The sequence below is a fragment of the Pinus tabuliformis genome, chromosome 7 (genome assembly GCF_031772625.1).
Source record: "Pinus tabuliformis cultivar Carrire ecotype Pingquan chromosome 7, CPIR1, whole genome shotgun sequence".
In the NCBI taxonomy this organism is placed as follows: domain Eukaryota; kingdom Viridiplantae; phylum Streptophyta; class Pinopsida; order Pinales; family Pinaceae; genus Pinus; species Pinus tabuliformis.
In genome coordinates this window covers 756,342,138-756,368,822 of record NC_142293.1, presented here as the reverse complement: position 1 = coordinate 756,368,822, position 26,685 = coordinate 756,342,138, and the positions used below count along the sequence as shown (strand labels likewise).

Sequence of the window (26,685 nt, the reverse complement as noted above, 5' to 3'; positions counted from 1 at the left end):
TTTGGTCCCTCAGTAGCTATCTCTTAACACCATGCCTCAATAGCACATGCATTACAGACAAGGCTATGCATGCAAGGCAAAAGGAAGATGTCAAGATCACTGAAAATGCGTAATAGGACAATTTTCCTAAAAACATTCAAAATTTAATCGATCGAATTACTACTAAAGCTATGCATGAAAGGCATGCCCACAAAAATGAAGATATTCTCACTCACACTATTGATTGGATTGCAAACCCTGGGCACATTCATGGGCAAAAACATTAGTATATGTGCAAAGTGGAACACTACTAGCACATTAAGACACTCTTGGGAAAGGATTTGGAGGATAAGGAAGATAATAAAAGCAATATTTCACTCAAATTAAGCATCATTCAAACAAAAACCATGAGGATGTCCTTGGAGAAATGCGACATGGTCATGCTGCTAACCATAATTAAGGTTATACTATCCAAAGGAAAAGGTCCAGCATCTCCAGGTACCCTTATGGCACCAATAGACCTATATACCTACTCTTTGTTATCTGATAGTCATTTCTTTTAGTATGTACTATAGGCAGAGAGGCTATGATTTTGCATTTGCTAGTTGTTTTAGATTGCATATGTATATAGTCTATTTTGATACTCTGTGGCCTCGTCAAAGTTTTATGTTGTTCATCTAAACTTTTGAACCAAGGACCTATATTTCCATCGCTAGTCTAGCTTCCCCAGTGGCAAACCATGGACAAAAATAGTATAATGTATGGTTTTTCTTGCTAATCAATAGAGCTTTTAAGTTTATGATTGATATATATACACACACACACACATAAGTTTTGGGGAGGCATTTTAAAAAATGTGATTCTTTTGTTGGATTTAGATGAGAAGGACAATATCTGCTATAAGAAAAATAAAAAATAAATATATCTATTTGATTAGTTTATTATTGTTGTTGTTGTTGTGGTGTGGAGAAGTGGTATGTAACATGAAATATTGTATCAAAATAATAATAATAATAAAACATAAATGTATAAAATCCTAATAAATCTAGATATAATAATATTTTTACATAGAGATGTGAAATATACATAAAATATAAATAATAGTTATAATCCAACCTAGATCCATCTTAACTTTGGACCTACCAAGTGTCCAAAGGGATCAAATATATTGAGGTGGAAGCCACTTTTAGAATGAAAAGAGGTTTGATCGATTTGATCCCTCTAAATCTAAGCTAGTAGTGTATGTATGTATGTATTTATTTTTATATAAGAATACCATTGGAAAAACCATGGGTTTGTCAAAACCTCCCTCTAAATCTAAGCTAGTAGTGTATGTATGTATGTATTTATTTTTATATAAGAATACCATTGGAAAAACCATGGGTTTGTCAAAACCTAGAACCAAATTCTAGATCGACTATTTTACCTCAATTTTATTTTAATTATTAATTTTATTTTATTTTTTAAAATTGAATTTTATTTCTATTTTTATTTTTATTTTTATGTAATTTGAACAAGTCAAAATGTTTACATAACAAGACAAGAAAAAACATTACAACATATCTTCAATATTGGGCTCTTGACCCAATTAAAATATGTTTGGTTATATAAACCAACCTAGATCCACCTTAAGTCTAGATGGTGTTTTTTAGATCTGAAGATGGATCTAGGTTGGTCTTTTCCCTTTTAAAGAGCCCTTTTCCCTTTGAATAGGTCATATTCTACATGAATACCATGGGTGAATATCTTAATTTTATTTTAACTCATGTTGGTTTTATTTTATTATTTTATTATTTTATTTTATTTGTTTATAGGATAGGACAAAAAAGGGACATTTTAACATCTCTTCCATATTGGGTTGGGCTAGAGAGAGCCTCGACACAATTAAAATAATGACAATCATTATATTTCAAAATTTTATATTCAAAATTTAATGAATAAGCATATAAAACATACAATAAAATTTTTGCAAACTACATAGATAATCAATGTTATGCACATCACATTAAAAAATTATTAACATGAAAAATGCCCATTGCATATCAAGATTTTAATATATATATATATAAAGGACCAACATAGATCCATTGTAACTCTAGATTTACCAAGCACTTAAAGGAATCAAACTTGTGGAGGTGCAAATATTTCCCCAAATTTTGCACTATAAAAAAAGGTTTGGTCTTGAAGATTTCCCTCCTGACACCTATTGGATTTCGATTAACACAAATATATGATAGTTGATATCATAACCTAGTATGAAAGAGACATGTCATTCCTTTTCTAATCAACATAGAGTTGATATATATATATATATATATATATATATATATATGCACTTTGAGAGAGATGTGTCCTTCACTTTTTAAAAATATTTATTACTAAGTCTCAAATAAAATATTTGAATATCTATCTTAAATAATATATGTGTTTTAAAATAAAGGAGATGTGTAACTTCTTACCTCCTTTAACATGGAGCCATGATATGGCATATATATACACTGGATATTCTATATGGAGATTTGGCCATTGATGCAAGGTTTTATTAGAGTGATATGGGTCTCACATGTGAGCCCCTTCATCTTTTTCAATCGACATTTGCTTGTGCAGAAAATTTCTTACTTTTTCAAGGGCTTTGTGAGGCTACTTTTAGTTTTGAATGATTACGGGATTTGCCCCTACCAAGTGTCATTCTCTTAGTTTGATTCCTATTAGAGGTAAGGATGGTGACTAATCCTTTCTTTGTAGGAGGACCATTACAAGATCTAGTTAGATATAGGAAATTTTTTAGGTTTTTATGCAATGGAATGCCTTCCCTTTCTTGTTCCAAGCCTTTGGTTCGGTTTTTGAGGGAAAAGATACCACTTTTTGGATTTTTAGGCTCATATGTGTTGATCTACAAGTTTTTCATTTTCTTACAAAGTCATGCGTCCTTGGTATATGTATATCTATAGAATATCCCTCCAAATTCCCTTTCCAAAGGGGAAATGGACAATATTGAAAGCCTAAAATTCATGTAAGGGTTTCAATTTTTTGTTAAAACCCTAAGTGGAAAATCTATACCATTCTAGTTTCATGCAAAAGACAAGATGAAGGATTTGAAATATATATTGGAACAATGTCTTTGAGTTCCTAAATCTTAAAGTGTCTTATTTATGAGGGAAAACAATTGTTGGATTCCTTCCATTTGAGTGCATGCAAAATATCCAAGAATTTGTTTATATTTTTAGCCTTGAGACTCTGCAAAGGAGTCGTCTGTTTGAAAAGGCCTTCTACTTCATCCTCATACAAGGACATTGTACATGGTAAAGATCTCATCTCAATGGTCCAACCTCAAGCTCTTCCAAGACCATATATTGTGGAGACGATGAAAGAAATTCCTACTTTGGAAATAAACAACGAAGAGGTAAAGAATCTCTTCACATTCCTACAAACTAGAGTTATCATCTGTAGATGCAATGGATTCTGGCCAAAGTCAAAAGCATTGCATCAATGGAACTTTTCAACTTGGGAAAAAATGTTATATTTATTCATGTTACAATGGTTTTTTCATTGTACAACTTGATTCCCAAGAAGATTATGACAAATGTATGGCATCTAGGATGTAGTTTTGGGGAAGACTAGGGCTCTTCCTTACTCCATGGTTTCCGCAATTTGATCCCTTTAACATGGTTGTAAAAAAACCTAGTTTGGGTTAGATGGTCACATCTCCTTCTTCCTTTAGAGCATCAAAAGGTCATTGAAGAAATTGGGAATACTCTAAGCAAGTTCATAAAGATGGATAGTGGAAAATTATAGAAAGGATTACTTACCCTTGTTCATCTATGTGTGTAAATTGATCTCAATGAAGGTTTACCAAGTTGTAATTTGTTAAATCATAGATCTTCGTGATGGATAGACTTTAGTTTATGAAAACACAGTCTTCACATGTCACGCATGCTTGACTTTAGTTTATCAAAACACAGTCTTCATATGTCACGCATGCTTTCGAATAGGGCATATGCAGGATTTCTCCCATTAGTTAAAAAACTTCCAAAAAAGAAAAAAGGGCAACTTGGTAGATCCCAAAGTTAGAAGACGTAGGAACCCATTTTCTCTAAGGATGAAAAAAAGGAGAACAAGGAAGACCACCTCTCTAAAGATGATATAAACCCTTGGAATCCAATTTCAAATTCACAACATATGCAGAAATTGCAACGCAGAAATTGCAAGACACAGAGACAACTCATGATCCACACTTAAAGATAATGGGATAGCAAGAACCAACAACACATTATGATTCTCACAAAGAATATCCCCCTGTGGTGAATGTGCCAGAGTTGGCAATAATGGCTATAGATACACCCCATCATGGGGTTCATATGGGGTAAAAAAAATAAAGGAAAGAAGAAGAAGTTAAGATTTTATCACATTTAATTTTTTTAATTGTTGTATTTTATTTTTTGGGCTAAAAGATAGTTTATTTTTTTTATAAAACTATGATCTTAATTTTCATAAATGCTTTAAAGATATGCAAAATGTAATTTATTCTTTATGCAATAAACTTATTTTCTGTCTATATATATAAAGATTTCATTAAGATATAAAATTAATTAAATTAATATAAATTAACATTAATTTATATTAATTTAATACTTGTATAATTTTACATAGAATTATTTATAAATAAATAAATAAAATTTTTTTGGTAGATAAGTATCCACGAAAATTTAAACCAACGACCTATCGCAAAAATGCCTTATTAACCTAACCTCTCGAAACATTTACTACAACCATCAACTTGAAAGAATGAAATAAATGGATTACTTGTGAGTAAATATTTTTGTTCTGACAGTCGCCGCAGGCACCGTTTTCATTGGCTCCATAAGTATCCACGTTATACACTGCTGCAATACCATAAAATAAGTCAGAATTAAAATAAAATAAGTGAGCAACAATCTAGACGCTAACTATAAAATAAGTTAGAATTAAAATAACTGGAAAGGAAAATAAGGTGTACCTTAATAAACAACAATCTAGACGCTAACAAGAGAATAAATCAGAGATGAATTTAAATGAAATGTGCAAAAGAAAATAAACATAACCTTTCGTTAAAGCCCAATACCCATCAATTTCCATCGTCCTTACGTTATTCCTTATCACTGACCTCAGTTTTTATCCTTTATCAACTTATATCAAAATTCTATCGCTCAGGGATGTCGACGTCAATATCTTCTTAGATTTCAGGTATCTTATAATATTTAAATTTTTTTTGGAATCTTGTGTCATATCTCAGAGTATTGTAAATATTTTTTTTAATTACCGCAGTAAAAAAACAAGAACATTATCAGTTGTATAAATTTGTATTTTTTTTAAGTAAATGGAAATAAAATGACAAGGAGGTCATGTTTTATAATGGCAGAATTGGTTACCTTTTTTTTCCAACCGTGGAGTGTTTTCCAGGAAGAGGAAGGGGGGTGTGCTGTAGGGACAGACAACCAGAGAAGGATGGAAAATTTACCAAGTCGGGTGAGGATCAGATGGTAAGGGCATAGTACGCCTGTAAACGAAGACAGTAATTTTTGAGCCAGCTAGGGGCATCTTCGAGCCAACTAGAAGGAGAGACTGGCCTTGAAAAACAGTCTCAAACAGTCTCAAAGACAGATGGATGACTAGCTGCGAAAGACAGTGGTAATAATACTTTTCGACAGGAAAAAGGAGTTCAACAGAAGGCGACTCAGGGCTCTACAGAAGCAACCCAGGTATGCAAGCTCTGACTCGTATTTGAAGAAAAATGTTCCTGTTATCTGTAATTTTGCAATTTAAAATTTAATAAGATAAAGATTAACAGTCGGGAGGTTGGGTAGATTTTCTGCTTATCCGTGATTATGGCAGAAAGGCAAAGTAATTTACTGTAGATATACCTACTGAAGTTTGCAACGTTGAAATTTTATTGCTTGCAGATTTTCTTTTGTGAAGAATGAGCATGTTTGTCAGTATTTCATTTGGGGAAGTAGCCTAGGAGAAGTTATAACCTGTGGGACAGCTAGTGGGACAGCTAGTTCCAAAGATAGATAGGGGGACGAGGGAAATTAATTAACCCCGATAGTAAAACAAACTTAATAAGATACAATTAAAAAAAAAACTGGAAGCGGATAGCCGCATGAGGAGGGGGCTATTGATAAATTTAAACCGCAAGAACCATGCATGCATAGCAAAAACAGAATAAAGTAGAGAATCGTAGCCTGGATACCAGTAACTCGCCTCTGCCTTGAAATTTCAAACTATAACGAGAGGTCCCGGAAAACTGTTCCAGCCTTGGAATGCGGGTGGATACACACCCGCAGGCCGCACGTACCCAGACCTGGTTATTGAAAACTTCTGAGTGGTGAGACTCGAAACCGGGTAGCTTAACAGCCCCGATAACTACAAAGACTCGTGGAAGCACCTTCTCGTGCGAATATAAGGCATTCAGGGATGCGGTTTCAACCATAAAAGAGGCAACAAACAAAAAAAAGTAAACCACTGGGCGCTGGCAGCTAAGGGAGGGTTCGAATATTTCATTTTTTTTTACCAGCAGAATCCTGCGACCATGACCCCTCTCCATGCCGGAAAGGGAACCCTCCTAGCCGAGGAAACCCTGAAGCGGGGGTAACAGGAGCACAAGTTTCCGGGGCAATTTGGAAGCTGGAAAGCCCGGGGACAGCAGACTCTGTAATACAGTGGATGGAGCATGTAAGGGATAGAGACAAGCTGGTGGACTAAATCGCCAACAGCACCCAAAGACGTGAACAGGTCAGGCAAGTTCGCAAAATTCAACCATAGATTTACAACCTTTCATAACGTAAACCCTTTTCTGTAACTTGGAAAGCAAAATAACATACAGCGTATACATAAGTGAGCAGAAACAGAATACATATATCACCATAGTAAACAATTCCAAACAAAGCCGTGAACCCAGAACAAAATATGCGAGTTTAACTGTAAATCAGGAACAAATCATTGAATTACAGCACACGACTGCCAGCTATGGTAGCCAAATCTCATAACAAATTAAAATTGTGCCAATTTGGGAATTTCGTCTTCATAAGAGGGTAGACAACGAGACTACATGAATACATTAATAACATATAATCTGGGTGATGTCTGAAATGAGAAGCTCCCTGTGCTTCCAGAAAAATAAATTACATTCGGGACTTCAAACCCATTAAATAAACTCCATTCCTCTTGCAGTCGAAGAGGTAGACTTAAAATTTGGCATAATCGTAACCCTGTCTCGGACCCTTTTTAATTCGGGGCAAAAGCTTACCCGTGACTGGAAGCAAGGTGTTGTGGAGTCGTCGCCTGCCCAGAGGATCAATCCATCTCCGAGAATTCCAGCAACCCTTGTTGCAATGTAAAACACACGAAGCTGATTAGCATTTTCAGACAGGGTTTTAAACAGATTCAACGGAGAAAGAACTAAAGGGCCGAGAGCCTAATGAAAACCGAAGTATTAACTATAAAACATATTGAACCCTCTGCCAGAACGTGCAGCTGGACCCAAACTGTGCCATCGACCACCTAAACTGCACGGCAGGCGTAACAGGCCGCTGCAGAGCAAACTCGCGGAGGGAAATACGAAACAACTGAAGTCATTCCATAAGCATTTGGGTTTGTAATAACTCTGGCGAAGGCTCCACCGTCAGATCGCCTTGGAGTGTACATCACCGTGGATCTACTTTTTCTTTAAGACACCTAAGTACTTAATCAATAAGATTGTCATATCTAATCTTTATATTTTATTAGCATGGTTGGGCCAATTGCAAGACGAAAACTAATGTATATTTTATTTTTTTTATATTTAGAAATGTTTAATATAAAGGATTAGTTTAGTTTTATATATAAGAAAAATTTAATTTGAGGAAGAAGTATATACTTTTAACTATTAAGTCTATTTAAACTATATATAATGTGGATTCAAAATTAATATATAGCATCACTGGGTTCCAAAAAAAAAAAAATGAATTTAAGATTTTTTAATTTTAACAATTTCACATATCTCACATTACCAATTACTTTATTCAAAAACATAATTTTTAATATTTTAATTATTAAATATAATTGTAATTATTGATTATTTATTTTCTCCCGTAATTATTATGCTTTAATAATTTTAATTATTCATTATAAATAAATAACATCCATATTTAACTAAACATTCTAAGGTTTCTGAATATCTAATTGTAATACATTTTATATAAAATTTATTTTGATTGAATGGAAATGAGTAATGAATATCTAATTCCAATACATTTTATATAAAATTATTAATTTTATTTGGATAGAAATGAGTAAAGTGTTCTTAAAACACTGAGATTTTAAAATTAAAATAAAATATTTCTAAAACTCTTTTATATTTAAAAAATAATAATATTTAATTTTAACTTATTTTAATTTAATTTACATATATTTTATATAATTTAAATAAAAAAATTATTCTAAATATTTAATTCTAATGCATTCCATATAAATTAATTTAGAAAAAAAAAATCAATAATATTTCATTCTAATACATTTTAATGAAAGATTTAATTTGTTTGAAGAAATGAGTGAAGTGTCCATTATAATATTGGAGTTTTAAAATTAAAAAAAAAAAAAATATATATATATATATATATATATATATATATCTTTAAAAACTTTATTTATAATAAAAAAAAAAATAGTATTTTTATTTGAATTTAGGTATAAATTACATTTATTTATATATATTATGATGATGATGGTGGTGGTTAACATCCTCTAAAACCAAATTATTAAATTAAATTTATATTTTAGTATTTGTTTATTAAATTTAGTTAAAATTAAGTTTATATTTAGTTAGCCCGATAGACCTCCCTTTGAAAGGGACTTTCGTCGTCCTACTGCTTCTGATGCTGACACCTGGCGGGCTGGGCAATTTGATTAGTGTTTGTTCTCATGCTACACCTGGTCGATCGGCTCTTCTCGCTCCATCGTTTCAATTCCCTCTGCAACGGCTTCGTTCGCATAATCAGCATGAATTCCCGTAATTTTTCCGATGTTTTTGTTGGGAGTGGGCGGCGGTGGACAGTGGAAAGGGATATGGCACATCTGGAACATTACAGAATTATTTGATAAACCATTTGGATGGCTACCTTCAGCGGAGGCAAAGAGATAATGTGCAGACTTACAGTATAACTGGCTCTGTTTTTGCTCCTCCGTTTTACGGTGTGCGGATAAACCGCTGGATTTACCGGTGAATTCCACGGAATTGAGGCCGTCGTCGCTCTGCAGCTCGCAGGGCTTGATTTTTGGTTTTATTTTCTGTCAGCTCTGCTCCTCGTACAATTCTTTGGCTTTGGCGGCAGAAAATGCAATTTTCTTTGTCGGTTTGGCATTTTCTTTTTCTAGATTCTGCAAAAGATCAATCGGAAGTTGAGCTGTCGGTTTAATTTCTGAGGTAGAGCTATCGTTTTGATTTGTGAGGTCGAATGCTCTTCGTACCGCAGGAGCTGCTTTAGTTATTATTTTGTCTGTTTATTGATAACGATAATGGTTAAAGATTTAAACGTGTCGATGGGTTTTTTGCAGGTTGCGGCTGGGGTTCAATGCGGGCGGTTCCCGCAGGATGGACTGCTTTCTTTAATTGCCGGTACATTGAAACTTTAAATAAAGTGCAGAAAGGCGTTTCCTTTGAAGTCTTCTTTGCTGAATTCTTTCACAGCTAGAAATTTCGGCTTTGTCTGAAAGGTAATTTGCTTTATGGCTGAGAATTTGGTAGGTTTTCTGTTAACATTTTCGAGATTTTGAAGTTCAGTATGTGTTTGAAGCGCAGCTGGTTCCGGTCTCTTGAAGGCACTGTAAAGAATATTTGGCACCGCTTTTTACTCTGTGAAATTTAAGAAGCTTCGGTTCGCGAACCGGCTTGAGAAATTTTGCCTTGGGAAAATTGCTGAAGGCTGTATGCGTATATTACGTGCAATTTGGTAGGAATAATTTAAAAGTGAAAGTGTGTTTGCTCTGGGAGGCTTTGGTGCTGTACGGTCGTAAAAGCCTCTGAGAAATATTTGCCTCTAAAATTTGGTTTCTTTTTGTGGTCCGGAAGAGTGGGAAATGGGAAAGCAAGGGAAAACATAACGAGATTGCATGTAGTAGATTTGTATTTGAGTTTATCTTGTCGGCCCTGCATATAATAAGGAGCAGTGAGAAAACGTAGAAGGGTTTTTATGCAATGGCCAAATATTTTTAATACCGGCGCCACGAAAGGAGAATCGGTGGGGACATTCGGAGGGATTTTTATAATTTATCTCTTAGGAATGAGATGCAGAATGCTGTTTTCGCTAGAATTTATATTGTGGATTTGGTGCCGTAAGGCCGAGAACTATTTCAAGGAATCAGAGATTCGTAGAGGTTACAACCTATTCACTATGGGTGGAACACCAACCTGAAAATGAACATATATTCTACCCTGCAATGTAATGCACCCAACTTTTCTGCAAAAATATTACTGTATGTACAAAAACTTCTCTCAATTGCTTTTAGCTCTATGTTCTTAGTATTTGGCTTGTTCAATGCTGTATATTTCTGTTTAGAAGTTTATAGCTACTTGCTTCCATTTGGTTTTTGAACGATTATTCATTAAAAGAAATAATGTAGGTACCTTTTTAATGTATCTGTGCCCATGAAAAGTTGGGCCCTAATAATTGATATTCTATCTTATTTTCACAGGAGGTGCCTTCAGACTGGTTTAAACGAAGTCAGATTAAGGGTCTCAAAGTTGCAATTTTGGAAGGCCCATGTGGTCACTTATGGCAGACAAAGGTGCATTTTTCTGATAAATTAACAATTTTTACAGAGGGTTGGGAAAAATTTGTTTCTGATCACTGGATACAGCCTGAAGATATTGTTGTTTTTAGGCACGTGGATGATGCACACTTTCTTGTGCAAATATTTGACGTAAGTGGATATGAGAAGAAAAACACTGTCACTGTTAAAAATTGTGAATCTCACAACTTGAATAAGCTAGGCATCTATGGCACAGGAGCAGCTACCTTTGGACAGACTGTTAAAGGAAATCCCTTTAAGGATGCCTCTGGGGATGCTAACAATGTGCCGAGGAGAATTACTCGAAGCATAGGATTGAAGGTGGCAATCACTGAGAATTGTGCAGAAGCTTGTATTCCCAATGGTAGACGTCATTCTACTGTAAAACAAGAATTCCCTGCCCATCCGAAGATCAATGTGAAACAAGAACTAAGGCTTCCAAAATCATATTGGAACTTCTCTGAAAATAAAGTGGGTTCCTCTGCAAAGGACCCTATTATTTTGGATAGTGAAGAAGAATTTGATTCTCAAGCTTTATCGTCATATAGCCACGATGAAGACTCAGATGAGGTATCTTATCATTTTAGTTCAGAGGTTCTTCAAGGGAAAGTGCATCCCGTAGTAAGTTCAAAAATTCCTATAACTCTAGCAAGGTATATTATCCATTGAAATTTAAGAAAAAAATGTTTGATCTGTTCTCATTGACCTAATATATGCATGATTTGGAACTAGAGGAAGATAAAACTGCCAATTCAGTTAAGAAAGGCAAACCAAAATTCACACAGGTGACAGTCACACATTCATTCTGGCTTGTAAGTTTCACTCCGTTCCTCTATATTGCATGCATATGTATATATATTATATAATTCTGGGTCTATTACATTTGCTCCACAATATGCGGTAACAGGATTTATTTGTTCGACCCAATTGTACTGTGTAATGCATTTTGACAGCTCTAATCCCAGAAAAAAAAAATAAAGTATTGAGCTGGTCTATATGTTAAAATCTTTGGAGGTGTTTAAATATACTATATTACATTCTCACATATCCGATATATGTTTTGTTATGTGTCAAAATGATGTTTCCATTGACATTCTATGACTAGGCCAAATTCATAGCCTCTGCACGTTGAAGATTTTCTGTGTGGTGCAGTAACTTTGAACTCCATAGCTATGAATCTGATCATGAAGATTGGTAAAATCTATGGAGAAGAGCCAACTGCTTTTTTTAGTTTTGTTGGTCACTATGAAAAATATTAGCCAACTAATTTCAGTTATTTTTCCATTAACTTGTTTTGTTTTGCTGAAGCTACCATTATATAATTCCAAACAGTCTTCTGACTATTACAAATTCTCTTCCAATTACAAAATGTCATTTTGTTTGGTTGATTCTACAAGTACAAATAGTCTTCTGACGATTACAAAATCTCCTCCAAACATTACAAAATTCCAAAATCTCTTCCAATTACAAAATGGCATTTTGTTTTGCTGAATCTACAATTACAAACAGCCTTCTGACGATTACAAAATCTCTTTCAAACATTACAAAATTCCAAACAGTCTTGTTTTGCTGAATCTACAAAATTTCAGTCTTGTTTTGCTGAAGCTAGAATTACATAATTTCAAACAGTCCTCTGACTATTACAAAATATCTTCCAAACATTAGAAAATGTCATTTTGTTTTGCTAAATCTACAATTACATAAGTCCAAACATTTTTCTGTATCCTACAAAAGCTCACTAGGAGGGCGACCAAAAATTAATTTTGAACATTCTTTTAAGAAAAAAGGGCAGATGCATGCAGGGAACTGTAAAAGAAAATTGCAAGGACCTGTAAAATAACGAATAAACCATACAACTTTTAACTCTCATGAAAAAAGTGATCAAAACAGCTATTTCTAATAGCAAAGAAGCCAAAGACAGCCATCGTCACATAAATACAATTCAATATCCAGGTTGGACACAATTATGTGTACAATATGTCCAAAAAATAATTCAAAATAGATAATACATGATCAGAAGCTACAAGATTGTTCCCGCCTTTCTTAAATTAAACACAAGCAACCCATTTAGGACTGCCCATTTAACTTCCAACACACATGAATATATCCGTAAGTTGCAAAAGCGACTACCCTAAAGCTTACCATCAAATCAATTTCAACTTTTGTAGTACAAGCAACTTCAACTGGGGGTGATGGCATTGATCTGTGAGCAACATGGATAACATTGTTAGAATAGCACATCAGTGGCATTTATGCTAGACCAACATATTCAGAATTACAAAGGCCAGAAATTAAACTTACCTTTCCTCATTTTCAACTTTAGTCATGTCTTCTCTGGCAACAGAGCTCCCAACAACATCCTCGCTCTTGTCAGCAACAGCTACAGATTCTTTGGTACTTGTGTTGTCCACCAGTGCATGGCCACTGACTTCAATTCTATATGATTTTTTATCACTCGTTGCAAAGTTATTGTCCACCGTTTGCAATTGTTTAGTTGGCAAAGATGATACTGGCACAGCAGTTGAGGTAGAGGAGCCAGTTGCCAATGATATCTCTGGGACTACTATTGATCCTGCTGAAGGTATTCTGGCAGACTGTGTCTGTTGCTGAACTTGTTTGGCATCAACAAACTCTGTAGCAACTCCCAATGAAGTGGCCGATATGCATGGGCTAGTAGCAGTTGATGCCACTGGTTTTCCCCCAACCTTCACCTTTGAGCCATGTGGCCGTTTCTTTTTGGGTGCTGCCAATATAGTTAAGTGAAATGAAAGTAGTTAAGTGAAATGAAAGAAGATTTTGGAAGTAAAATAACACAGCTAAAACATAGCTTTAAATGTATCAAGTCCGCACTTGCAGTGTTGGGACCACAGAGCATGGGAATTAAGCTGGGATTATAACCTAATTCAATTAATTGTAGATTAAGAAAGAATTGTCTTCACAATGTGGATTCAGTATCTACAGGAATAAGCATCAAAATCATACCTCCTGAGTGAACAGGAGTCTGAGTTGATGATGGGGAGCTGGCAGCAGCAACAGATGGTCCAAGACCAGATGATGGAGCGTGCTGTATAGATTGAGCTGATGTTGCATCAGATGCAGGAAATAATGAAGTAGCACTTGCTGGTTCAGGTTTCACCTCAGGCTGCCACTCTAGCTTTGGATAGTGGATATGAGAAGAAAAACACTGTCACTGTTAAAAATTGTGAATCTCACAACTTGAATAAGCTAGGCATCTATGGCACAGGAGCAGCTACCTTTGGACAGACTGTTAAAGGAAATCCCTTTAAGGATGCCTCTGGGGATGCTAACAATGTGCCGAGGAGAATTACTCGAAGCATAGGATTGAAGGTGGCAATCACTGAGAATTTTGCAGAAGCTTGTATTCCCAATGGTAGACGTCATTCTACTGTAAAACAAGAATTCCCTGCCCATCCGAAGATCAATGTGAAACAAGAACTAAGGCTTCCAAAATCATATTGGAACTTCTCTGAAAATAAAGTGGGTTCCTCTGCAAAGGACCCTATTATTTTGGATAGTGAAGAAGAATTTGATTCTCAAGCTTTATCGTCATATAGCCACGATGAAGACTCAGATGAGGTATCTTATCATTTTAGTTCAGAGGTTCTTCAAGGGAAAGTGCATCCCGTAGTAAGTTCAAAAATTCCTATAACTCTAGCAAGGTATATTATCAATTGAAATTTAAGAAAAAAATGTTTGATCTGTTCTCATTGACCTAATATATGCATGATTTGGAACTAGAGGAAGATAAAACTGCCAATTCAGTCAAGAAAGGCAAACCAAAATTCACACAGGTGATGAAGAAGAGTGCAGTCACACATTCATTCTGGCTTGTAAGTTTCACTCCGTTCCTCTATATTGCATGCATATTTATATATATTATATAATTCTGGGTCTATTACATTTGCTCCACAATATGCGGTAACAGGATTTATTTGTTCGACCCAATTGTACTGTGTAATGCATTTTGACAGCTCTAATCCCAGAAAAAAAAAATAAAGTATTGAGCTGGTCTATATGTTAAAATCGTTGGAGGTGTTTAAATATACTATATTACATTCTCACATATCCGATATATGTTTTGTTATGTGTCAAAATGATGTTTCCATTGACATTCTATGACTAGGCCAAATTCATAGCCTCTGCACGTTGAAGATTTTCTATGTGGTGCAGTAACTTTGAACTCCATAGCTATGAATCTGATCATGAAGATTGGTAAAATTGCTATTTGTTGCAACTGCAATATCTATTGACTCAAATATCTTGGTGTTGGGTTGGTGTGCGACTAACCCAATTAACTTTGGATTTTTAATTGAAGCCCTTCCTGCAGTGGTTTGATTTGACCTCCAATGCACTGAAATTTGTGTTGTTATGGATGTAAAAGAATGTAAATTTAGTCCTTTGGGTTAGTCAAAATGATGTATCCATTCTATGACTGGGACAAATTCATAGCCTCTGCACGTTGAATATTTTCTGTGTGGTGCAGTGTCTTTGAACTCCATAGTTATGAATCTGATCATGAAGATTGGTAAAATTGCTATTTGTTGCAACTGGAAGATCTAGACTCAAATATCTCAGTGTGAGGTTGGTGTGCGACTAACCCAATTAACTTTGGAAATTTAATTTAAGTCCTTCCTGCAGTGGTTTGATTTGACCTCCAATGCACTGAAATTTGTGTTGTTATAGATGCAAAAGAATGTAAATTTAGTCCTTTGGTTTAAAAACATCAACTTTTATGGTTCTTATCATTTCTATGGTTTGTAACAGTGCGTAGGATTTGGCAGCTTTTTGAACGCATTACCTATATTTTACTTTATAACATTCTAAAATTGGCCCTGGCTTGTGCTATTGATGCAACAACTGACACAAATTAGAGTGCACAACAGAGGGATTCACAACAGAAACTTGCTAAAAAGAAGTGTTCATCATGTAATCATATTAGTCATAATATGAGAGTTAATGGTGATTCAATTTAAAATCACTGTTACAATAAACTGATCAACAGAGAAGGTATTTCCTTGCAGCTAACGGTGCCAGCCCTTCCATATCTCCCATTCTTTTCAAAAATGTATTCCTATCAGAAATTTGTTGTTTATAGCTGCTGGCAGTCTTCTACCTATCTTGGGATTTTCTAATTTCATACTTTAGTTATTTTCTGTTACAGTGTTGTTTGATTTTTACGTTTTTAACTCACTGAATGGCCTTGTAAAGAAGCTTATTTCTCTTTTGATGTCCTTAATAACGAAAATAATTTGATTTTCTGTGTAGGAAGACAATATTAAGGTCTTCAACGACTCGTAGGATGTTCTTGTTTAGCCTTTGAGGGCTTTGAGATATACATTTTTTTTCTTTATAATATTCTTGAAATGCCATTTTGTCCGCTGAAAATATCTTTCAATTCTGTTATTCAATCAGCATTGAGTCCTTTGGATATTTTCGTTTAATCTCATTTGTATATGCCTGCTAAATTGACCCGTTGAATGAAAATGTTGGTCTTTTTAGGATTTCGGCCCTTATGATCAATTTCCACCATACTGTTCTTATCAAAAGAACAGAGAATACTGCATTGAGTTGAATTCAGTGCTTTCTGCTACTAAACTGGTCATAAAAACGTTCCTCGTAGTTTTGTTACTGCAATCAGCATTTATTTCTTTGGATTTCGTTTAATTTCATATGTATATGCCTGTAGAATTGACCTGCTCAATGGAGATATTGCTTGTTTTAGGATTTATGGTCGTATGATTAATTTCCACCGTACTGTCCCTATCAAAAGAGCGGGGAATGCTTCATTGAATCCAATTCAGTGCTTTCTGCTGCTAAAGTGGTCTTAAAAATGTTCCTGCTTCTAACTGCATTACTGCAATTAGCAATGAGCATTTAGTCCGTTGGATTTCGTTTCATTTCATATGTATGTGCCTGCTGAATTGGTCTGTCCAATGGGGATGCCGCATGTTTTAGGATTTTTGTTTGTACGATTAATTTACACCATACTGTCCCTATCAAAACAGCAGAGATTACTTTATTGAATTGAATTCAGTGCTTTCTGCTGCCAAAGTTGTCTTAAAATTGTTCCTGGTCGTAATTGGCTTACGACAATCATCATTTCGTTTAATTTCATTTGTATATGCCTCTTGAATTGACCCGTTCAATGGAGATGCTGCTTGTTTTAGAATTTATTTTTCTCGTATGATTAATTTTCCAGCATACTATTCTTATCAAAACAACAGAAAATACTTCATGGAGTCGAATTCAGCGCTTTCTGCTACTAAAATGGTTCCTAAAATGTTCCTGGTCATAATTGCATCCATGCAAGCGAATGTTTAATGTTTCAATTCTTGTATTTTATCATCAGCGTTTATGGTGCCTCAGCACTGTTTTCATACAAATCCAAAGAAGTCCACAAATAAGATGGTCCTCTCGATCATGGTTGCCAGGTTCAGCGAGACCTAGCTCATGGTCAGCTACACCAGCCCCTTACGAAAAGAAGAAACTGGGCGTGCTGGATATCTACTCAAAGTATCCCTATCTCATTCAATCTGCAATTGATTATGAAGTATGCCTGCAGGCTGATACATTTGAGGGGAATAGCTTTTCTACATTTTTGAGTCTCATAGTGTTGCAGAGGACCATGAGAATGGATAGGGCGCAGGATTGTGAAGGTTCAACTGTGGCTTCTTATGCTTACAACATTGAAGGCCCAGCAGGAAGACCTAAAAGATGGGCAACCAACATGTCGGATTTGAGCCTTGCTGCTATTAGCTATGGATCTAATGAGGTCTCTTGCCAGTGAAAGACTAGAACCAGATTGTTCAATTTTAAGCAGATTCAGGCTTGAATCTCAACAAGGTGATTTTCTGTAACATTATTTTGTAAGCTGTATGCTACAAAGAAATTGCCTGGTCAATACCTCTTGCATAAGCTACAGATTATGTGCATTTTGTATGATTCTTCCTCACGATCATGCTCTTCAAATATGATCTAATAGCTTTTTAACAGAGAATGGGAGATTAATGGTGCCTCAATACCAATTGGTGTTGTTCAAAACAAATTGTTATATACTATTGTTAAATTGGGTCTATATTTATTTCAGAATTAATGAAGTTTGTTCTTGAAGATGTTTAGATGTTTGTTCTTGGTGGTTTATGTACATTGCAAACACAGCCGGTATTTAGCCATCTCAGTTCCCTCTTAGGGTTTTATTGCACATCTCATGCTCTGTATCTCTCTGTTTTGGCACGATGAAAGTGACAAGAAGTTTTTCTAGCTTGCAGCATGCAAAAGCACATCTGAATGAAAGGGTTCTGCTAGAAGGAAAAAACAAAATTTCATTGAGATTTTAAGAAAAACTTGATTCCCTTGAGTGTAGTTGGCAACTTTTATTGGATGTTGAGAGTTTTCCCACAGAAACTGCGATCACAGGGAAATTGGGAAAGAGACCACAACTTCTTCAACAATCTCCCATCCATCAACCCTCTGATAAATCTAGTGCTCTCATATATATGTGTGTGTGTTGTGCCATACATGAACTCTTAAGAAATTTCAAAAGCCTTCACCTAATGCAATCCTCCAGGTTTTTCAAGACACCAAAGAAAACTACTTACGATCAGTTTCTTAAACATGGAAATTTTACAACAAACTGCTTCCAAAACAGCCATCCAAAAGGTCATTACTATAATAGCTTGATTAGAAATAGATTGAATGAGAAGGTCCAGATGGGGTATTCAATCATCTCCATCCATTGTTCTGCATCCTCAGTGCTTACTTGAACACTATATCAACCTTCATATTTATCCCTTGCAGACATGCTGAAAAGATAATGACATGGAATTTTTCCTTGCTTCTCTGATTCCGTCCAATCATGGGCCAGCTGCAAATTTTCCTGATTGAAATTTCCATTTGACCTCTCTGCAATGTGTTTGGAATCTCTTATCACCTGTAGACAATTTAAACCTTTCTCTGTTGCTATTTTCAGAATCTACCAAAAAGCATAAAGTTCTGCTCTGTTGTTTAATCCATCTCCTACATCTCTGCTTTGAAACTGATCTCGTAATTGTCTCTTAAAGTAATGCCTTGTGATCCACAATAGCTGGGATTACCTTGACAAGCCTCGTTGAAATAAATCCACACTATTGTTATATATATCTGGGGATCTTAGTATTATTTGTTTCTTTTCCTTTAAAGGTGGTTGTGTCCCTTAATATGCATATCTATTCTTGTGTCAAACTTGATTAGTAATAACATCTTTGTTTTGAATTCTTTTCATTTCTTGCTAGCCAAATAGCTTAAGTCACTGTACAAGGACAGTCTGATGCCCACATGTAGTTAATATAGAATGTATTTTGAAAACTAGGATTTAGCTTTGTAGTGCTTGAATCATCATTTCATGTTGGTTTTCATTTGTTAGTAGCCAGATCATTTCTCTTACAATATGATTGTAATATCTTTTTTTCTCTTACAATATGATTGTAATATCTTTTGTTTCTCTTCTGTGGGAAATTTTGTACAGGAGTTCAAACAATGTATATAAATAGAAAGATGTAGAAAATGACAGTCAAATTTTGTACTCAGAATTATGACAAGAAAGCCCCTGCTGGGTTTGTGAGGAAAGAGAGCTTCAACACCAGTTCTGTCTCCAACCGCCAAGATGATCAGTACGCTACTAACATGTTTAGTGAAGAATTTCTGCGATTCTCTTGTAATCTATAGGCCCCCAAAGCTCCTCATAGATGAGAATATTTGCAGGATGTTAATATTGTTGTAAGTTTGAAGTAGTTGTGGAATGACTTACTTTTGTGCTGCTTCTCATCTTCAACAACAAGAGTTTCTGTGGTGAATAAGCAGAATCCATGTCCTGCCTTGTGAAGCAGCTCTCCACTGTGATAGCGTTCTTTGTAATGTCTCTGATAAATCCTTTAGACTTCTATTTCATTCTGTAATATGATGGGATTCACTCTACAAGATTAGGGGATTCACTCTCAAAAGGATGATAAATTGGTTTCCAGATCGGTTTTCTTTTGCCTTCCATTTGGTTGAAGTTGAATAGAATCACAAATTGACTCTCCCTGCCTAAATGTGAATTGTATCCCATGATATCTTTCTTGCAGAGACACCTTTAAGGACTGTAGCTTTTACAAATGAAGTTAGATCGGATTTTTTCTTTTGATCGGTTTATTTTCCATTTCTAGCAAGAGAATACATCTTATATTACTTTGCAAAATAAGTAGATTACATCATGTGTCATGAGGGAGGACCTGGAGACTGCTTCATTTTGCCTCTTCCCCAGCATGGGTGTTAACACCCTTGTTCAGTGTATAGGGTCATTTTACCCTTATGGGTTTGACTAAACTTGTCTAGGCTTCCAGCCTCTTAACCGGGTTGAACTTTGTTTAGGCTTTGCAATGTTTTAGGCAGGTTGGAAATCCTAAATCCTTTTGTTACAACTTACGAATGACTCGTTTCAATGTTCTGTAGCTCGTCCTTCTCAAATTTATTAGTGGAGTTATCATTTTGGTCTTACAAAGCATAACCTATCTTCTCAAATTTATTAGTAGGGTTATCATTTTGGTCATACAAAGCATAACCAATCTTCTCAACCGGATTTGTTCTTTTGATCTGTTTATTTTCCATTTCTAGAAAGAGAATACATCTTATATTACTTTGCAAAATAAGTAGATTACATCATGCGTCATGAGGGAGGACCTGGAGACTGCTTCATTTTGCCTCTTCCCCAGCATGGGTGTTAACACCCTTGTTCAGTGTATAGGGTCATTTTACCCTTATGGGTTTGACTAAACTTGTCTAGGCTTCCAGCCTCTTAACCGGGTTGAACTTTGTTTAGGCTTCCCAACGTTTTAGGCAGGTTGGAAATCCTAAATCCTTTTGTTACAACTTACGGATGACTTATTTCAATGTTCTGCTGCTCATCCTTCTCAAATTTATTAGTGGAGTTATCATTTTGGTCTTACAAAGCATAACCTATCTTCTCAAATTTATTAGTAGGGTTATCATTTTGGTCATACAAAGCATAATAAGTTAATAACCAAAGGGCATAATAAGCAATGCATTAGTTTTGTTTTAAAACTTTTCAATATCAATAAGAAATCCTTCTAGATTAAAAAGTAGATTTTTGTAATTCACTTGATTGACAAATTAATCATTTTAGTAATTGAAAATTATGTGAACAGATTTAGAAATTGCAAGTTAATGATCAGATAATTATATTAAAAAAATTAGAAAATTCAGAATTACATAAAAAGAATTGTTAGGATATTGAAAACCTAAGCAGTTTGGAAGAATTTTCTTTGGGAAATGCTTTGTTGGAAATGCTGCCCTGTTCTCTAGGTCACTTTAGCAGCTTGAAGAAGTTGTGGGTTTCTGATTGCGCAGAATTGAAATCTTGGCCCAATTCGTTGGGACTGTTGACTCAGCTGTCAACGTTGTGGGTTGGAGGCTGTGGAATACAGCCCTTACGATCAACAAATTCAGCCTCAGTCTTGATGGATCCGAGGCATCCGATAATATCATGGTTTCTAATGGAATCAACTTTTTAATAGCAATATATCAATATGTTTTGTAATATTATGTTTTGACTTTCTAAAGGCAATATACAATTATGGTTTTGAATGAAATATATTGGTAGGGGATAGTCATGGTGGTTATTGCCTTGGTCACTAGCAAGCTTCGTATATGCTTGGCCATCTATAGAGGTTTTTTGATTTTGGGTAATTAACTTACACTAAAATGAAATAAGACATTCAATGTGTTCTTTGCAGGGTTTCAACCAATTAACATTTCATTGAGTATGTATTTACAAAGCAATGATTTTGGGATCAAATCCCACAAAGCAATTCTATACTTGCTTTTCAAATTCCTTCAAGCTTTTGAAAGTAAAGTAAAACCAATGAATTATCAATATAATTTTACCATAATAAAAAACAATTAGAAAGCCTTTAGCCAACTCAAATTGCTCATTCGTTAGGCTTGAACCAACATCTCTTCTAGAAAAATTCAACAATTCCGATTTAATAATCCTATCGGCCTCTCTTTGTACCTTTTGGGACAATTGCTAGTTTAGTAATCATTTATTAAATTTAGTTAAATTATATTAGAAATTTTAAATTTAAATAAGTTTTTTTATTTAATAATATTTTTATATTATAAATAGAATATTTTTATATTATAAATAGAATATTTTTATATATTAATAATAAATTATTAAATTGATTGAAATTATGTTAAAAAAAATGAATTTAAATGATGTTTTTTATTTAACAAATCTTTTAATGTTTTGAATTTCATTATAAGCATCATGAATATATTTGAAAATAGTGTTTAATAATGAATAAGAATAATACATCTTTAACATCAAATAGTCTTAAAGTTTCTTTCATAATTTATTAGATGTTTAGTTAATAATTATTAAAAATTCTAAATGCTAAGCTTTAATATATGGATGACACTTTTGCCATGTGATTTTTAATTATTATAAATTTTATTCATTTCATAAGTGTTCTAGTAATTTATATTACACATCTATTTTATAATTGAAATTGAACGTAATTAAACATGAAAATAATTTCCTTTTAATTTTTTGATATTTTAATTATTTATTAATATAATAATTCATAATAGTATTTTCTCCTACCAAAAAAAACAACAACAACAACATTCTAACTGTCATTTATTTCAAAATCTATAATTTTTCAAACCTCTATTCTATTCCAATCTAATAATTTATCTCATACATCCCATTTACCATTAAAATTGAACACAAAATGCTTGCATTCTTGGATAAACATGAAAATTTCGAAACTCATTCTAACGATAGTTTAATTTAAAATTTATAATTCTTCAAACCTTCATTTTATTCAAATCATTAAATTCCTCAAATTTAAAGAAACTTATTTTCTACTCAAATCTATAATTCTCCAAAATCTAAACAAACTACAAATACCAGCTCTCCAAAATCTAAACAAACTACAAATACCAGCTCCTAGGTACTGATTACTCTTGATCCGAACCCAACAAAGCATTTCATGGTATGATCCTACATAAAACCAATAATACTTAATCCTCCCACCTTACCATGTTATAGTATCTCTCCCGCTTCTGCAAACTAATGACTACCCTAAGGCAAGTCAAATCAACAAAGTTTCTCGCACTATTATCCAACCTAAAACTAAGAATAATTGATCCTTACCATTTAATCTTTCTAAAATCTCTTTCTTTAAAAGGTGTATTGCATTACCAAATAGATATTTAATTCTTTTATTGGAAGAATATTAAAACTTTTTCCGAACCATATCAATTTTTCAAATAAGTATGTAGAAGTATAAGTTAATTTAATATTTTCATTTATCAAATTCTTTATTAATATGTTATTACGTTTATAATGAAAATTAAATCTAATAATAATAATAATAATGTGAATTTAATTGGAAAAAGTAATATAAAATTAAAATTAGTAAATAAATTCAATTCAATTGGTTATATTGTACATTAAATTATAATAATAATAAATTATATTCATAATTATACTATTTCAGCAAATATAATTAACAAATGTAGAAAAACTTAAAAATTTTAATTAATGAATATATTAAAAATAAAAAAAATTTAACATGTTATTACATTTATAATAATAATAATTAACTTAATTGGAAAAAGTAATATAAAATTAAAACTAATGCAAATAATAAATAAATTCAATTCAATTGGTTATATTGTACATTAAATTATTATTATAAATTCAATTCAATTGGTTATATTGTACATTAAATTATAATAATAATGAATCATATTCATAATTAAACTATTTCGGCATATATAATTAATAAACATAGAAAAAGTTAAAATTTTTAATTAATGAACATATTAAAAATAAAAATATTTTTGCCCCTAGAAGTGCTTTAGAGCTCAATATGGGGTAAGGTTGTAGTAGCGTAAATGCTTGTAAACATTTAACATTTAACATTTAGATATTGCCTCAATTAAAAAATAGTACAAGTTTAAAAGTGATATAGAGATGTGATGTAATTTAAAAGGAATAAAAATAATAAAATTCAATTCATTATATTGTAATTTTGTTTTGCAGGGAAGATTAGTCCCTCAACTCAAGTTACAAATTATGTTCTCAATAATTACATAAATAATTTTAACTTATATTGGTCAATGCTAAATTAATAGTCATGCATAGGAAAATCATTCTATAGTCTTGCTTTAGAAGGAACTAGTAAACTTAAGAACAAATAAGCACGTAAAATCTTAATACTTACAATAAGTGTACAATATAACAAGATTTCTAGCTATATATATTCACCCTCACTTTACTATGGATATTATTTAACTTGTAAATAGGTTTTGTTACAATATTATATCAATCCATAACTTATTTCACAATCAAAAATTAAAATATAAAATGCAACATGTCAAATATAACGCGAAATGTAAGGCACAGAGCTACCAATTTGATCAGAAGAAACAAGTTTGTCTATAATGTAAAGTTAACATATTATTGTTTCTTTAACATGTTATTTCTCTATATATTAATATTGGTATAATAATAAAAAATATGTATTATTATTATTCCAATATATTATAATAATAATGGTCTCCATTATAAGTATTATTATATTATACCTTACATTTATTATTGATTACATAGAGTGACAATTCTCAATCATATGGATGGAGGGGAGAGACAAAGAAAAAGAAAGATAGAGAGAGAGGCAAAGAGAGATAAAGGGGGGGAGAGAAGTAGTGACGCAGGAGCATTAGAGCTTCCATGTCATTAAGCTTTTTGGAGATGAAGCTCCAAAAAGGGTTTCAATATTGTAAATGAATTATAATTCATTAATATTAAATATTCTTAGTTCTTTTAATTATTATAGGATAGTTTTAGAAAAAATTGTGGATAGGAAAGATTTTGTCCATAAGGAAAAAGCTAATTTACCTTGAAAAACATGGGAGATTTATGGAATAAGCCATGAGATCTTTATGGAATAAATCATGAGAGCTTTAGGGAATAAATCAAGATTGATTTATGGATGTATAAAAATATACTTGTATTTTAACTTTGTATTCAATCATTGTAATATTACGAGAAAAGATAATGTCTAAATGAATGTAGAATGAGGCCAAGAGAGGAAGAGAGTTTTGAGTATTTTTGAAAAATAAAATGTTCCTACATCAAGTGGTATCAAAGAGGGACATCTGAAGACAACATAAAACTTTAGTGCAACAATATGGAGAAAAAATTATAACGAGATTAAGATAGCGGCATGTAAATTGATTTTGGGTTTTTTTATAATTTGTGGATATTGATGATATGAGGCAGCAATTGAGGAAGATGATGTGGTGAGAATTTTGATAGCTAGCATAAGTTGTGATGGAGAAAAAAGAGTAAGTACAGAAACTTCAAGAGAAAGGAATGCTCGAAAAAAGTTCCAGAGGAGTGGACCAAGAATGCCAACAATCTAATATCAAAGGAGAAGATTGGTGAGGTGTGTGTAGTGAGAAAGAGGTTTTCTATTGTAGAGGTGATTTGCAAGTCACAGTCGGTAGCAGGAAGCCCACGAAATGGGAAGATGAAGATGACTATGGGAATTCATTTGAATAATTTAGAAGGAAGCCACAAAGATGCCAAACGAGTTGGCATAAGGAAAATGAGTGATGAAGAATACGACAGGGAACACATTGAGATAAAAGCAAAGTTGAATGCGCTTACAGAGATGCTACAACAAAATGCGAAGAGTTAGATGTATGGGTGGAACCTGAGGAAAAGAGTTAAGTGTCATGTTGAGATACTGGGCCAAGAAGCATAGATAAAAACAAAGACACAAGTGGAAGGAATAACTCAAAGCTACAGAGTGTGAGGAGGCAATTCACAAAGGTGAATTGAGTAAGGAGAAATCCATGGAGAATACAACAATGTTGATGGATATTTGATGTTTGAGACATCAAATGAGGTTGAAAAGCTTTATTTTTTCTTAATGATTTGTTTATGGTCGTATGTGTTATTGATGATGAAAAACCCTTTGAAGTTGTCATGAAGAAAGAGGAAGATAGAGGAGAACAAAGTTCATTTTTTGTTCTCAGTAAAGAGAAGGAGAAATACTTAAATGGCATGCTCATAATGAATGATGAGCTAAAGGCAGAGAAAAATTTCAGTTTTCACATTGATTGTGTGCATGTAGTTGCAGCAAAAGTGATTATCAATTTTTAAACTAATGCAAGTGAAACTAAAACCAAGGGTGAACAACTTGTAAAAGTTGTTTTGAATGAGGATGCAATAAAGTCAAAGGAGAAAGAGTTTGTTGGCAGCATGGAGACAACGCTCAATCAAGAGATTGAAGTGAGATAGATAGTTTAGAGAGAAACTTTACAAGCGTGGAATGGGGTTGAATATATACTTGGATGATTGCATATTTTTTTGGAAAATTTTCTCTTGAAATAGTGAGTAGCAGTATGAATTTCAAAACAACTGGTTTGCAGCAAGGAAGGAAAAAGATGAATCATAGTGGAATTCATGAAGGAATAATACATAAACATGACAAAGTTGACTATCAACATCAAAATATGTATGGGATCCACGAGGATGTCAACAAAAACAACACATGGTCAAGAGACCATGAAATTTTTTCTACCTTGGGAGTCTGATGTAAGAGCATTAGAGCTTCCAAGTCATCAAGATTTTTGGAGATATAGAGCAAAAATGGGTTTCAATATTGTAAAGGAATTATAATTCCTTAATAGTAAATATTTTTAGTTCTTTTAATCATTATAGAATAGTTTTAAAAAAAAACTATGGATAGGAAAGATTTTGTCCATAAGAAAAAAGTTAATTTACCTTGAAAAGCATGAGAGCTTTATGGAATAATTCATGAG

The 26,685-nt window shown here is 33.4% G+C and overlaps 3 protein-coding genes across 7 annotated transcripts in view; 1 reads left to right on the top strand and 2 right to left on the bottom strand.

Moving 5' to 3' along the window:
- LOC149249729 (polygalacturonase-like) overlaps positions 1-7,662 on the bottom strand; it is a 134,638-nt gene extending 126,976 nt beyond the window's left edge. The window contains exons 1-4 of the mRNA XM_089453455.1: positions 7,621-7,662; positions 7,456-7,518; positions 7,265-7,340; positions 4,783-4,862 (exon numbers count right to left, since the gene is read on the bottom strand). Coding sequence (XP_089309581.1) covers positions 4,783-4,862; positions 7,265-7,340; positions 7,456-7,518; positions 7,621-7,662 — 261 coding nt within the window. The remainder of the gene's footprint in view (positions 1-4,782; positions 4,863-7,264; positions 7,341-7,455; positions 7,519-7,620) is intronic.
- Positions 7,663-8,906: 1,244 nt separating this feature from the next.
- LOC149249728 (uncharacterized) lies at positions 8,907-11,974 on the top strand. Of its 5 annotated transcripts, none has more exons than XM_089458771.1 (6): positions 8,907-9,300; positions 9,550-9,708; positions 9,794-10,467; positions 10,687-10,779; positions 10,875-11,403; positions 11,517-11,974. In XM_089458771.1, exons 3-6 carry the CDS (start codon positions 10,409-10,411, stop codon positions 11,646-11,648), a joined length of 813 nt encoding a protein of 270 aa, XP_089314897.1. In that variant the 5' UTR covers positions 8,907-9,300; positions 9,550-9,708; positions 9,794-10,408; the 3' UTR covers positions 11,649-11,974. The 5 variants fall into 5 exon arrangements, 4 of the variants coding, with proteins under 4 accessions (XP_089314897.1, XP_089314896.1, XP_089314898.1 ...); XM_089458770.1 differs by having other exon boundaries at positions 8,907-9,331; XM_089458772.1 differs by having other exon boundaries at positions 8,910-9,418; positions 9,794-10,433; positions 11,517-11,973.
- Positions 11,975-12,833: 859 nt separating this feature from the next.
- Positions 12,834-14,184, bottom strand: LOC149249727 (uncharacterized). Its single transcript, XM_089453454.1, has 4 exons — positions 14,092-14,184; positions 13,765-13,966; positions 13,084-13,525; positions 12,834-12,985 (listed from the first exon to the last, which is right to left on the bottom strand). Exons 1-4 carry the CDS (start codon positions 14,182-14,184, stop codon positions 12,850-12,852), a joined length of 873 nt encoding a protein of 290 aa, XP_089309580.1. The 3' UTR covers positions 12,834-12,849.
- Between the last annotated feature and the right edge of the window lie 12,501 nt (positions 14,185-26,685).